This window comes from Ptychodera flava, chromosome 6, assembly GCF_041260155.1.
Source record: "Ptychodera flava strain L36383 chromosome 6, AS_Pfla_20210202, whole genome shotgun sequence".
Lineage (NCBI taxonomy): Eukaryota > Metazoa > Hemichordata > Enteropneusta > Ptychoderidae > Ptychodera > Ptychodera flava.
The window spans coordinates 21,950,339-21,965,819 of NC_091933.1; the positions used below are offsets into that span (position 1 = coordinate 21,950,339).

Sequence of the window (15,481 nt, forward strand, 5' to 3'; positions counted from 1 at the left end):
TCGACAAATTTGTGAGTACCATTGAAATGTGCAAGATAATCTAGCCACCATTTTATATCAAGCATAAAATCAGAAGAAAGCAGCAATTTAGAGTACCTCGACGCAGCAAATTGAGGTTATCTAATATTCTACGGAGGAAACTTCTACCCCTCTGATAACGCGGCAGGCCCATGATAGCTTCCCTGCAAGGGACTCAAGCTGGCGGCGAGTAGCACGTTTTTTGCCAACAAAAGTAAGCAGTAGCTGGCGCAACTCATTAAGTTAGGCAGCGGCAATTGAAGAGTTAGCTCCACAGTATTGATTTCGATCCCCAAAAAGGTCAATTTTTGGGTGGGACCCACCACCTTATTCCAAGCAATGCTGAAGCCAAGATTGCGAAGCAGCTGAAGAAGAGTGTTTAGGGCGGCAAGACAAGACTGATAATCATCTGCAACGATTAGAAAATCGTCCAAATACACAACAATTGCATTGTAACCCTTGCGTGCCATAATACGGCGAACAGACTGTGTTAGTCGGTGAAAAATTCCCGGGGCTTTAGTTGCTCCAAAAGGCAGGCGAGTATCGAAAAACCAAGTAGGCTGATTTTGGCCAGAAAAGGTCCATTCAAGCCCTGTCGCTTGATAATTAGAGGGGTGTATTTTGACTGACCTATACGCTGATTTAAGGTCAACCTTGGCGAGGTAACTACCCTTGGAAATGAGCTTTGTTGCATCGTCAATAGTCTGATATGTAAAATGCTCATGAGTGGCATAATCATTAACGGCACTTCCCTCAGGTTGGCTACAGTCATGAATTAAACGAACTTCACTAGAATCAGGCTTTGGGATAGCGCCAAGGGCACTAACAATAGTTGGCTTATTCTCTGTGATAACATAATGACCTTCAGCAATTTCAGCTAAAATCTGTTTTTCAACTTTGGCTCTAGAGTGGACAGTGGCCGACTTATAATTTTTCATATGAGCTGGGCGATAATTAGTACCCTTGTTAGTTATATTAAAACCCTCTTTGATGCCTGCCAAGAGGAAATCTTTATCACAATCATTTTGAAGTTCAGTGGCCCAGATATGATAATTTAAACCCGACGAGTAAGGATTGAAAAAGGGGGTATATTTAAACATGGTTCTGGCTGCCTAAGTTTTTGAATGCTCAAACTTTGGGTGAGGCTTACGACAATTGTTTTCCATGCAGACGTGCGCATAAGTACATCTTGTTCCCCATTTACAGTCGCCCTTGTTAAACCCGATACAAATGGGCCGGCCAGAGTTGTTGTCAATCGGCGCTGGTGGCCTATTTGATGGTTTTGTATGAAATTGACTAGTAGACTTAAATGGTTGCTGACCATGTGATTTTTCACGGAGAGCAATAGTAGTAAGATGAGGAATGTCACTGCCCCACGCAAAATTATGAATGGCCTGAAGTTGCCTGTATTGCTGGTCATACAAGACTACTGACACCCATGTATACCTGTCTGAAAGTTGAGAAATTTTATCCGTATAAGACAAGTAATTAAGCAGACAATTTCCATTCAGAGAACCCTGACGTATTAACTCGTACATGATACGTGCATTAGCACCAATCCACTGTGTGGGAGTTACATTTTCAATGCGAGGTTTTCTTGATGCCGATTCTAAAATTAACTCCCCGTTCTCACTGGTACTAATAATCTGCTTTTCTCTAACATAAGAATTAATAGTTTTCGGTAAAAAATCTACAATGTCCAAGTATTTCTCACCTTTACTATTATTACGAGTTTGTATATATACTAATGGTTCTAGGTCTGCCCTTGGTTGAACTCGAGACGAAAGGTTCGAAGAATTTTGATTGGGAAGTCCGTTGACTTGTTTATTCAATAACTGGTGAAGTGGCGTTGGTTCAGTTTTCCCTGGAACACTTGGGTCCATCGATGCCATGAGTTGTTGGACGAAGTCTATATCTGGTAGCGATGCCGTAGGCTTTGGGTTGGTATGAGGCGCTGAGACGAAGTTTATGTTATTATCACCGGTGAGAGTGTTTTGCTTTGTTGTAGTCGAAATTCCGCATGTGTCGAGCTGAAGATTTGCTATTGCTGCCTGTAGAAGACGGCGTTGGGCCAGAGGTTCAACCTTCATTTGAGCAATGTCGCTTTCTTGTATAAGTTTTACTGCTGGTAAGCACGTAAAACCAGAATTCGCCAGTAGAGTCAAAGTAGAGGATGATACATAATTCTTCGTTGCCCATTGTTGCAGCTCTGCGTCAACCATACACGTAAGACTATCATCATTTGGTCCGCTATTTGAAATTGGCGCAGCCGGAGTTGTAAGAAATAACGCTGAAGGAGTCCCTGAACTTTTTGGCGTGTTCATGGCTTTCCACGAAGAAAAGGTGCTGGTTAAACAGGGGAGAAAAAAAGAGTCAAAACTGCCAATGTCCGAGGTATGACTCACCCTTAACAACAGGTTTTCGTGCACTCTGTACTGTTGGCTAAACAGGAACCGTACGTAGTAATACACACTATTCGGCTGGTTAGTGGTCAGAGGCCGCTGATAGCGGAGCTCTCCTCGGGCATACAGGCGCTTTCTCCTGGAGCAAAAAACAGGCTGTTTGCACACTGGCCAGCAGCAGCACACTAAAATATTTTGTAAAAACTCCCCACAAGAAACTTCTGTTCCCATTATGCAAAAATGCAGCGTGACCAAAAGGCATATCACATCTGTTGCATACCTATGATCTCTGACATTGAAACCAGCTGCCCTGCATTTAAAATCAGTTAAAAAAATTTAACTTTACCATTATTAGTTTATTAATAGCATACTATAATGACAGAAATAATACCTTTCTTCATTAACGATGTTTATATTCATAAATTTATTCATTACATAAAGAACTTTCACTTTTGTTGTGATAAATTACGCGTTCTCATTTGTGACCCAATGTGATAGGACCAATATTGTATTTCTCCAATTCTTCTCCACTGAACTCAATCTAGTAGGCTACTAGTTTCTCCCGGAAGTAAGTGTTTTGGGGCTAGTATGGTGAGTGCGGGTTGTTCTGAAAATCCGTTCAAAAACATTTCTGGTGTCACGCACCGACGCTCTTAGGCCTAATATTCCTGAGTCAGTTTTGTTGTGGAAAATTGTTATATGATAGCATACATGATCATATAGGGCCTACCCTGGATCTCGTTCCGGGGTGTATATCCAAAATCGCATCCAACACTAAGGGTGGGCCGGGTGGCATCTACGATATAAATATAATCATGCGAAACCAGTGAGCATACGGTGTGCTGAGAATCAGTTTCGCCGCTTCAGCGACGCTCGGTACGAATACTTCAGTTGACAGGATAATTCCACGAAACCGGCGCCCTTCTGCCTGTTTACCAAGTAGGACTAATCGACAGAAGTACAGTGTACGCAGCGCCGATAACACCAATTACGCGCAATGGCCCATGGGATGTCCACTCCGCTGTCCAACAGACCTGTACGCATGATGCATGTAAATAGCTGCTGCCGAAGAACGGGACTCATGGCGGTTGTCAACATGCAGCACCTTCGCTTCGTGTACGCGCTCTTCGCCATTATTTTGACGGGATCAGGTGCCAATGGAGATGGATGCCAGTTGAACTGCACAGTGCCGGTAGGTCTTCCATTCAACTTCAATGTTTCCGTAATTTCCCGACACTTGTCACGTCGATCTGTACTGGGAAATTACCCGGGCCTATTTTTAACATTTTTACTTCCTTGTAGGCCTGTACACTACGATCAATATTTAAAGTATAGTGTTAGTGGTAGTACCTGTTTGACATTATTGAAATGTAGACTCGTTTTAACGTGTGCTTGTCCATAAACTCGCTTAGAATTAAGTTGGGTATAATTTATAAGTAAAACCCTCATCGGAAAGCGTTAAAAGTGTTCAAACTCGACTCGACTGCTTTGCCGTAAAAATGGTACTGTACATAGGCATTGCACGCTTGTATGATTGCTGCTAAGACCTCGAACTTAGTTCAGGACGGGAATGTTTCTCTGCCTGTCCCAGCAATAGTGATTAAATCATGCTCCCGATGCACTGTTATTCACCCTATACACTTGGACGACAAACAACTAAAGTCGAAAGACAAAATTTTGGATATCAGGAAATCGACCTGTGGATTTACGAAGTGGTCAGCTCCATTCGCTTAATACAGTGCTGACCTACAAGTGTTGATGCGTAAAAACGGTACATGTATTTATTTCTTGTAGAAAATCACCTCCATGACTCAACCAACCTGTATTAACTTTAGAAGGGCTAGTAATGCTAACTTTTGGTAATTTTCCCACCATTTTTGTGTTGAGTGCCAACCATAATTCCTTGTTCTACTGCCCAAGGCATGTTGATATACACAGTATTCAGCTTGTCAAACTCAGCCCATGCATGTATAGAAACTGCATTGTAATTGTTGAAAAGAAAAGTGAATTCTGGTCCAGACTAGAATTAAAATGTAAACAATAACAATGCATTTCCCACATATAGACACAAAGTCGACAAGCTAAATAGTGGGTGTTTCAATATTCTGTTGGGAGTAGAATAAGTTGTAGTTGACAAACAAAAATAATGAAAAATTCATCAAAAGTTAGCATTTATACAGGCCTTTCAAGCTGACAAGTGACATACTTCAAGGAAACACTGAACTTGACGAGGTGACAGTTGACACCATCTTGCTGCTGTTCGTTGTGTTCCATCAGTTTTCAATATATGTCCCACCACTTTTAAAATGTTCTACTTTTGTATGGCATTGAGGTAGGAGCGAGATGCACAGTTTGTTTCCATTAAAATTTTAAAATGGCCCCATGCCCATGCACAATTCAACATGAGAAACGGTGGACTGTCACGTGTTAGAGAAAGAACATCAGAAAATGTGTTGGCTTTCGGGGTCCGTGCAAAACTCGCTTTAATAGCCACAGTAGGTATGGTGTGGGAATCATGTTTTGTAGTCTGAGCATGTCTGAAACAAATGTTTGCAACAATAGCACTATACAGACACTATGAGAGTTGCTGGTAAGCATGTTTACAAGTTTTGCTCAAACTTTCTTCAACAAAACTTTTAAAGAATTCCCTTTCAAAATCATGAATAAAACAGTGAAATTTGGGCTGACCACAACTTACCTAAAATTTACCAATATTTGAAATATTCCCACTATCCTCAATACAAGTTCACTATGGTTTGAATCACAACATATAATGGTGAAAACCTATTTTCTCAACATACGTCAGAATGAGTTTGAACAAGCAGCAAACTGTGAAGTATTTTCACAAATTTGAGAGTCAAAATATCTACCCCAAATGTCAATTATACCTTACATGTAATGAGGAGAGACTTGAAAATTGCCCAGTTCCATATCTGTAAAGAGTATACATTGCAAGATAAAGTCAGTTTCTGTTATTGTAGACTGATGTACGTTGAACTGTAAAAAGACGCGTGGTAAATATTAGCCTCTGTCACAGGCAATTCATGACACTTATAATATCTTTTTCCCACCACCACAATGTATTGGCATCTCCTTAGATAGCAGATACTACACACTCTGTTTTATAAAAATTTACATCCTTCTTTCATGTTTAATGGAACGAAACTAGTTTTGCTGAGGGAACGTAAGAACTCTTGCCTGAAATACTGGTCCACCAGGTCTACATTTTGCGCCATCTTTGTGGCATGCTTCCGGTTCACATCCTTTGTGTGACATACCCCTGTGACTGCATTGTATGATTATGAGAAACCGCCATTTATATCTTGAGTGATATATTTCTTTCAGTGGTATATGCATAGTGTGTGTATATTTGTACTTCATATTTTACTGTTCACTCATGCAGCTGTCAACTTTCAGTACATTGACAAAATTTACCTTGGTAGTATACTGATCAAAAACACCACAACTAAAATACCACCTCCACAAAGTACAGCAGTTTTGACCTTTGAGACGGACTGGTTAGTTAATGTAAGTTATTTTTGGAAAACTTCAATTACATGACACGGTAATGGTCCCAGCACTGACCTGAGGGATAGTAAATGTCAGGCTTATAAAATCAAATTACCAAATCTTGATTTGAGTGTACTTGTGTTGAGCAATTTTTACCATGTTTTGAGGAAAAGCAACGGTTGTCAACGTCGTAAGTACAGTCAAGTATCGGGAACATTGACCCTTTGAGTGTCAAAGTCTATTTTTGTCGCGTTTAGAATATACACTAGCTCCAGTCAATTTTTTTCAAATTTTTGTCAAAATTTTGATAACAAACTGTAGCCGATTAAATATAGTGTCCATTTGGTCCAAAATTATCAAAACATTTCAGAAAATTCTTAAAAATTGGCAAAATGTGGCAGTAAAATTTTGGTTGGAAAAATTACAGCACTCAAAGGGCTAACACATTCAGATTGCCATAAAATGTTGTTGCTTAGCTGCCATGAAACTTGTCTTAAGCCTATTTAGCCAGAATAAGCATGATAATCTATGTCATGGAATTTCGTATGTTTGAAGCAACCATTTTTTTTGGGGGGGAGGGTGTTGCATTTACAATTTGTCATACTCTGGTATGTAAAATTACTATGGTCTGAGACAAACATTCCTACACATATTGAGAAATTACATTGTTACCGATTTCCAACAGAGTATTATATTGTATCAAAAACCATGTACATGTATCAACGTATGTTACAGTAAAGCAAGTAAAACACACTTCCATGTAATGTCAGACATTATTAGGCATTAAAATGAATTTCACTTAAGTTATATTCAACAATTTATTTATAATTCAGATCAGAGTATATTTATTTTGTTACAATGAACAAACTCAGTTTCAGTGATGAAGTTTTCTAACATCAGATTTTTGCCTCCCTTAACTAAATTTCCTTTTTTCGCTTTTATAAGGTATGTAAGATTATTTAAAGTTTCAATTTGTGAGGTTTATTTCACAGCTTTCCTCAATGCCTACAAGAAATGAGACATTTATAAACAAGACTTTGATTTGAAGACTTGTCTTGCACAGATGCTTACAAGTCATTTCACACAAGCACATTTTCCTAGCTTGAAAACAGCTTTCTCACAATTACTTATTTGTTTTCCAATCTACAGCGTGATCCAGAGGGCAACATCAAATTTGAAAGTCTTACGAGAGGTAAGTTTTGATAAATACTGAACTGTTCCTTTACAAATTCTTGATTCAGTGCCTTTCCTTTCATGTTCAATCATCAAAGACCACTGAACAGTTGACCTCTGACACTAAATTTGCATATGTATAAGGGTGTGGTATTCACCCAGCATGTTGGTAGGTGATCACATGACCAATTCTAAGAATTTCTGTCGGTGTGAATAAAAATAATTCCTGAACGAGGAAGTAGATGCTGCCTCTGGCCCCCTCTACAACCCCTAAAAACAAAGGAGAATAGAAGTGCAGGTCCTATGAGAGTGTATTAATTTGACATAAAGCCTGAAACACAACCCGTATTAATTTGAATATTTGCAGAAAAATGATCAATGTAGTCCAACGCATAGAGTCAGACTCTGTGATGACATGTGATGTTGAAAGTTACAGTTTTTATGAACCGGTGAAACTGAAAAAAATGGGAGTTTTGAATGATTGTTATGTGGCCATAAAAGAGTTTAATATTTGCAGCACAAAGCAATATAATACATTGTTTTGCAATTACCTGCTGATCTGTTTTGCTGATAGCATGCATTAAAAGAGTTGTCAGTATCACTCATGCAGATGTGTTAAAAGGGAAAGTAACTTAACTGGTGATGATTTGAATTATTTTTCTTCTATAAAAACAAATACATTTTTCTTATAATTCTCTTTCCTGATATACATTGACAAACAAAGTACTAGGCTTTGCCGACACCATTATATTTTGTACAGTATGCAGCGCTGTGATTCACAAATTCGAAATCCAGCCAAAACTTCAGCTTGTAAACAATAGCATTAAGAATTACACTCATCTAGGCTGTATGTGTTGATGTCTCAGTTGAACCCACGACAACTGGACGTGACTAAGGGAGTAGAAGAAGAACCTCTGTTCTTAAAAACATATAACAAACAGATTGAAAAGCACACTATGTTACAGCCTAAAGAAACTTAAATGTTGGTCATGAGGAAGTAATTTAGTGATATTACTTGAAGTAAATCACTCCATTTATGTTTCGATGATGCTTTTCAGTATAATTTACATTTCTAATATAGCTTGTACAAAGACTCATACAAGACTGCATGTCTTTTCTTTCTTTTTTCATGGATATACACTCATATGGTAATTAGGTATATTTTGAATGCCATAGCCAATCAGAGGAGTCATGGGATGATAATCTTCCATTAAAATAGTACAGCTATGCTCTGAAATGTTATTGTCTCTCATTGCCATTTGATTTAACCACTGTTGTAAACTACCTAGAAATGTCTACATTTAAGATCATCCCTCAAGCGTAAGATAATTATTTTAAATAAGGTGTGTTATCCTTTTACGCAGCAAACAGTTTGCACCAGGTAAAGACTGCAACTTCAGAGTCTACTCCAGATTCCATAACGTGTCTCAAAGGTTTTTCATTTTTGATGTTAAGGCGGCATGCCAAAGAGAGGTTTACCCTCAAATAAATCTATATACACCTAGCAATGGTCTATATGGTAGTACACTGTACTTATCACTCTGTGCAATGATAGAATATTCACTCTTTTTTTTATCCATCAGGATGTCTTCCATTTCCATTTGGAGACAATCCAATAATCCATCACTGGCAAGTTGCTCCTCCAAGACGTCTCCAAGTGGAGGAAAGAAACTACATGAATCCTTGTGGAGATGGGCTCCTTCTTGGCTTAGTGATAAAATGGCTACCACCTGAATGTAAGTGTGTTGAACTCTTACACCCACAGATATGTTACCTTCCCTGATATCCAATATAGATAGAGTGGCATAAGATAGTACACATCGTAAGTGAATGACTTAAAGTTTTGCTCAAACTTTCCTCACTCAAACTTTCAAGCATTCTTTCACCAAATCAGTGATAAAAATTAGGGGTCACCATCCAAAGTTTTGTCACAAGAGAAACAAATTCAGTAACTTTGACTGGTATTTGAAAGTTAAATGGCCGGCATCCCTGTTTTAACTCTACTGAGGAACCAAATTTTTGATTTTTGAAAAACTAAAAATGGAAATTTTTGTTACTCCACGATCTTTAAAATAGTCCCCACAAGTGGTAAATCAGAAACAAATTGTAAAAATTTGAGAATTCAAATATCTATCCATGAGGTGCATTGTCTTAAGAGTGATAATTTGTGCCCTCCAGGTTCAAAGAAAGTTTTACTGATAATATTTGTGGTATAGAGCTGACACAGAAGAAGTTTCCAGAAATTCTTGACCCATTCAAAGAGTTCAAAAAATTTGTGTGTGAGAGGGACTGGGTGTCAGAAAATGAAAGATTTTCATATGCGACACATGAAAAATACAGTACTCACTAGATACATTAGGGGTCCAGTGTCATCTGTAAGTCTGTGTGTGTCAGTCTGTCTGTCCGTCTGTCTGTAGACCAAATTATGGATCCCATAACTCAAAAAGTATTGTACCACATGTGACCAGCTTTGGTTTGAGAAACTTTTTGGTGATTGTCTAGATTGGAGTGGAATGGGAAAGATGTGGCTTGCCGACTTAAGAAAAAAATTATATAATTATTTTTCTTTTTCAAAATTGCCATTAATAACTGTTATTACTTTGATATTTGGTACTAATGTTGGTGGGCGCAGTGCATTTAATATTGTTTTTTAGCTCACATTTGGTATACCAATGTGAGGTTATCGTATAAGCTGAATCAGTTCATTTGCATCTGATTTGCATGTCTGTATGTCTGTATATTTGTGGGTATGTGCGGATGTATGTCCGTCACACACGAAGGCTCCCATACCGCCAAAGCTACCGTCTCAGTATTTGGTGTACAGGTAGATGTAGGGGGTTGAGATGTGAATTTGTTCAAATGAACACATCAGTGTCAAAAATGTGCAAATGAGGTAAGAAAAAGGGAAACTGCAAATGTGCAGGAGTGGTGGCATGTCAGTTTAGACAGGCTAACTCCACTGACTTGAGTCATTTCCTGTCATTGTTTATGAACTGTTACATATTAACAGACCTGCTGAAACCATAGACAGTAGAGGGGAGGAAGACCATCAGTAGAGGGGAGGAAGACCGTCTATGGTCAAACTAAGAGGGGCTAGCTGCCTTTCTGCTATGCATGTTGCTAAAGTTGACCTCCAGTACCTAAAGTTTCAGACCTTAATTACTTTTGTCATTCTTGTTTTTCTGGTTTAAATATTTCTTGTTGTTTTTCTGGTTGTACTGTGCAGAAATCATTGTCATAACATCAACGTAGAATTTTCCTGCACTGAACAGATAGAAACAACATTTATTGTTGATCTTTGGTACTCATACTGGTATATACCAATTCTGATCAAATTTGAGCGACACCGTATAATTGCGGTATTTTCAAATTAGCATAAAATTTGCACATTTTTATTCTTGATAATTTTGTTTTTATTTTTAGTCAAAAGTAGAAACCCATCAGGAATCACTTGTCGGATAGGTCTCGACTATGGTTTTTAGTTTCTTTTTTATGACTTTATAATCATATGTCCAAATGATTAAATTTGAATATGTAAATTTTTGAGCCCTATTTTGTTATTTTTATATATTTTTAAAATTAATAATGTTATAGCTTTCAAAACTAATTCAAAGATTCAGGGGGTGGAAGTTGATTCAAATTTGACTTGTGGATATCATGAAATTTGCGAGTGTAAATTTTTTTAGGTTTCTCATTTTGGTCAAAATATCATATCTTTCATACACTTTTCAATTTTAGTTCACAGTTGCATAGGGCTGACTACTTTTCACTTTCTGCAAATGGTGATGAAATTTGCACAATACTGTTTATAATAAGAAATCAAAACATACATGTACTCATAACGAGGACTTGTTAAGTTCCAGAAAAAATCTTGATTATATTCTATAGCCATATAACAAGGGGGCCATGAAAGTCCTACTGTGATATTTTACCAAGAGAATATTGAAATAAGGTTGATGCAGTTAGTCTAGATTGATGAATAGAGAGTGAGAAACAACATTTTTCCCTTTGTATGCCAATGAGAAAGATCTAGACGGGTTTCTAGACTGTATCTGAGTCATTCTGTGCATGTTTATGTAGTGCTGGCATTCTGTCAACAAACAAGGCATGTTGTCAGCTGAAGGGGATTTCCCCCACCATGTCCCCTGGACTTTCACAGAGTAAGTTATTCTGAGTAATCCGCCAACAAGTATTATCAATAAATGTATGTATGTAAGTAAAACAAACATTGCCTTATGGTTTCTTTTTAATTTATTCAAGCAAAACATTGATTTCTTTTTAATTTATTCAAGCAAAACATCGATTTGTAAAGGAAAAACCTAGTAGTACATGTACCTTGAAATGGCATGAGATAATGACTATGCTGCATAAATTATCAAATGTGTTGATGAGCCGAGTCAATTTGAAACTCTGAATGCATGTAAGTAAAGTGACTGATTAATTATTGTTTAATGACAGATTCCATCGATAAACTGAGAGGGTTCCAGGTCCGAGTAACACCTCTGAGTGCCGTGAAGTTGGAAATTTGCCACTCATGTGCCAAGATATCCTTCTCTCAAACAACATCAAATTAGATGAAAAAGACAGCGTAAGCATTTCATCCACTTTTTCAGCTTTCATTTTAAGCTCCACTGTTAGTGAGGTGGCGCTTATGGTGGAGCTTATCAAATGGGCTGATTTTCCATCGTTATAGTTGTCTGTTGTCTGTCAACAATTGCCTTCCCCTCTGAAACAGCAATTCCAATTGCTTTGAAATTTGATATGCAGTTTACTTGTTCAAATCGTGGTAACATTTGCATATGTTTGTATTTTTAAGGCAATTTTTGTCATGTTTGGTCAAAAATCTTCTTCTAGAAATCTACAAGTCAGATAGCTTTGATATTTGGGATATAGCTGTCAAAGATTTCCGCCTTCTTCATCAACACATGTGTCACAAATACATGTAGATATTCTTTATATAACACAGTGGAGCTGTATCGGCTGTTAGTCACTTGTTTTTATTATCATTCTGAAAATCGTTATTGGAGACAAACGTTGCACACAAGACACATGTGTATATATATATATATATATATATATATATATATATATATATATATTATTCAATTATATGCAATTTATATGCATATATTCAAATACCTGTGTGTATATATATATATATATTATATATATATATATATATCCTTGTATATATATATGTATATATATATATAAATTTATATATGTATATATATATTCAATTTTATGCATATATATTCAATTTATATGCATATATATTCAATTTATATGCATATATATTCAAATACCTGCAATAAGAGAATTACAACTCTATTGACCCTCACATTTTCTTGTGATTCATTCAACCTTGCAATCTATCGTTCATTCTTTTCTTTTACCTTTATCAACTTTCAGGGTTACACATTCAGTGTGGACTGCTTAAAACATATCCATCCAGGACATCAGTATAACATTGCGGTGCAGAGTTTACCCAAGCAACTGCCCAAAACATTGGACAATACAGTTGCAATTAACTACACTGCCAAAGGTATGGCCAAATTCAAACAGGAATAATTTTAACAGTAAAGCCTTTCTAGACATTTTCATGACGAGGCTTCAAAGCGTGAAGGGGACAGCAAGAGATACAATGCGTAATGGTTTTGTAGAATTTCATTGTAGCAGTGCAAGGTGTGAGGTGTGTGTGGTTGCTACAGTGGGTGTGGGATATCTGTGTGTTATGTAAGATTTAGTGTAGGTTGTCTGTGTGGTTGGTGTGTGGGATATGCCTGCAGCTGTGTATAGGTGTAAGAGTGGATGTAAGATGTCTTCTGTGTTTTGTATGATGAGTCTACATGTAGGATATTCATGAGGTTGTAGGATTGAATGTATGATGACTGTTTACATTTTATTAAGTCCGTGTGGTGACAATTTTTTTTCTATCATGAATGTGAAGTGTTATTATCTACTCATACATACATGAAAGGCATAAAATTTCCTCAGACTGGTTTTCTTTTACTGGGAATAACATGTATCTGTTCTTTATGTCATTTCTCTCGGTCAGATTGTACAGAGCATCCCTCAGTTATTGAATGTCCACAAGGAAGAAAAGTAAGCAGATTGACTAAGATACTTACATGTAGGCCAGGAAAATATATTGCTCCTTAGATTATTTTGGGTGTACGTACAGATTTTTTGTGTTTTTAGCTTCACTGTCAACAACACAAAGCTTATCTAAAGGTAGGTGGATGTGTGGTGGCATCAGGCATCCGTCATTCAACTCCGTCAGCTTTTTACATTCCAAGCTTCTTCAAAATGGTCAGTCCGATTTCTTTAATATTTGGAGTACAGTTCACCAGGAATGACTTACATAATAATCAGATTTGTTCAAATTGTATGATAAAAGGTACAAATTTGTATTTCTGAGGTTGATTTTGCTATTTTTGTGCAACAATCTTCTTCTCCTTAATGGCTTGTCAAACAGCTGTAATATTTTGTATATAGGTCCCTAGGGATGACTACAGTTAAAATTGAGCAATTTTTCTCTTTTGGTCAAAAAATCTTAAAAATCTTCTTCAAAGCTGCAGGTTAGACAGTATTTTGGATATAGGTCTCTAGGGATGACGTATTTCAGATTTGTTCAAATTATGCAGAAATATGCAAATTTGTATTTTTAGGCAATATTTGTCATATTTGATCAAAAATTTATTCAACCAAAATTACTTGTCTGAAAGCTTTGATGTTTGGTATAAAGGTTCATAGGGATGATCAAAATGCAATATATTTAAATTATGATGAAATCTAATATTTAAAGAGGCACTTCCACTTGGTAACATTTTTAAAGCACATTTTTTTAATGCCAATGGTCGATATTTGACGTGGCGACTGCGCGCGGATCGCGAGAAATCAATAAAAACATGTCATTTCCCGAGCGTATTTTTCATATCCCGAATTTTTTACGATCGTTTCTGATTTTGACCTGAAATCCCCCGAAGGTTTGTTGTGTGCTGATTGACGATATTCTAGGGAGTCTACAATAAGTTTGAACAATGCAATTAATTTACTTCCCACTGCAAAGACTTTATATACAGCATTATGCCATTACCTCAAGTAAGTTTTGTAAAACTATTCCTTAGTTTTTGTCGTTTTCATTATTCTAAATCAGTTGTACTATATTTTTAACCAATACTACATAAACATCAGTTTTTACGTGTCAAATATTAGCCGCCTCTGATGACTACATTTTGTCGTCTGCCACACAGTACGCCGCCCAACCGGAATGCGTCTATGCATACTACTCGGCGGCCGTTATGTATCAACCGCACGTAACTGTGCTAGTCACCTATGCGAATTCTGGTGGAATCAAACTTTGTTTTCCGTTTTTTCTCAGAGTCAGTAAGACTCGGCTTTCCCCCAGGGGGCATGACTGATCACCGACGCGAGTGGTACTGTGGCATACAGCAGCGTAAGCGTAGACTCGTACTCCATAGCTTAGTTGACAATGGCCCCAGTGCCGAACGTTCGATGTTCGGAAGCTGAATTTAGGAGGGCCACCGGAATTCAAACTTTTACTTTTTTGAGGACATGTTTTTATCGATATCTCGTGATCCGCGCGCAGTCGCCACATCAAATATCGCCAGTGTCAAACACATTAGTGCTGATCGCAATTTCAGGTTTGTTACTAAATATAGCTGCACGCACGTGGCATCGGACAAACTTTGGACAAATTTTATGTTGCATGTGTAGCTGTTGTTGCAGCTTGAAGTCTGAGTTATGAATTAGTGTGACCTATAGTATCCATTGTAACACTATAAGCACTGGTTTATTACATGATTTGAATAGGAACATACGGGAAGTTAACGGGCAGTGAAGGATGTACGACGGTTTTCCATGGTTACCCGATCCAGTGAAGCCCTTCGCTGTTTTCCACGTCAAAGTAGACGCTTAACCCTAGATGTAAAATATCCATACACTCACTGCTATTTTGACTTTCGTTAAATCTGTTTAATACTGGTCGATAATGGTAAAATTGTTTGAAAATGCCCTGCACGTAACTATATGTCATATAGTATTAGCTGTGAGGAGGCATGTAATAAAAATATTATTGCCTGAATACATGGGTATTATTGCCTGAATATATGTGCCCTCACAGCAGGAGACAATTTGCCCTCCTGGCGTCGGGCAAATTGTCACCTGCTTTTGGCACATGAACCATGTACACAAACAACTTTCCCCTATGGCCGTATAACTTTTCGCCGAGGCTGCTGGTTAAATTTAGTGCTCGTGCGCACATGGCTTACGACCTGACTTGACCCCACAATATCCAGTGAATTTCAAAATCGATATGTAAACAATGGCTAGCGACGGCAAAACATTTCGCGTTG

The 15,481-nt window shown here is 37.5% G+C and overlaps 1 protein-coding gene across 1 annotated transcript; it reads left to right on the forward strand.

Annotated features, from left to right (window-relative positions):
* The first annotated feature begins 3,355 nt into the window (after positions 1–3,355).
* Positions 3,356–13,272, forward strand: LOC139135164 (uncharacterized). The gene is made up of 6 exons (XM_070702424.1): positions 3,356–3,612; positions 7,080–7,122; positions 8,687–8,839; positions 11,562–11,691; positions 12,516–12,648; positions 13,162–13,272. The coding sequence occupies exons 1-4, from the start codon at positions 3,418–3,420 to the stop codon at positions 11,675–11,677; spliced, it is 507 nt and encodes a 168-aa protein (XP_070558525.1). The 5' UTR covers positions 3,356–3,417; the 3' UTR covers positions 11,678–11,691; positions 12,516–12,648; positions 13,162–13,272.
* Positions 13,273–15,481: the final 2,209 nt, after the last annotated feature.

What these genes read in the sequence shown, in the direction of transcription:
- LOC139135164 (XM_070702424.1), top strand. Translation starts at nt 3,418, where the DNA reads ATGGCCCATGGGATGTCCACTCCGCTGTCCAACAGACCTGTACGCATG. An exon ending in ATTTGAAAGTCTTACGAGAG is followed by an intron (nt 7,123 to 8,686) that starts GTAAGTTTTGAT and finishes TTTATCCATCAG; the next exon opens with GATGTCTTCCATTTCCATTT. An exon ending in AAAATGGCTACCACCTGAAT is followed by an intron (nt 8,840 to 11,561) that starts GTAAGTGTGTTG and finishes GTTTAATGACAG; the next exon opens with ATTCCATCGATAAACTGAGA.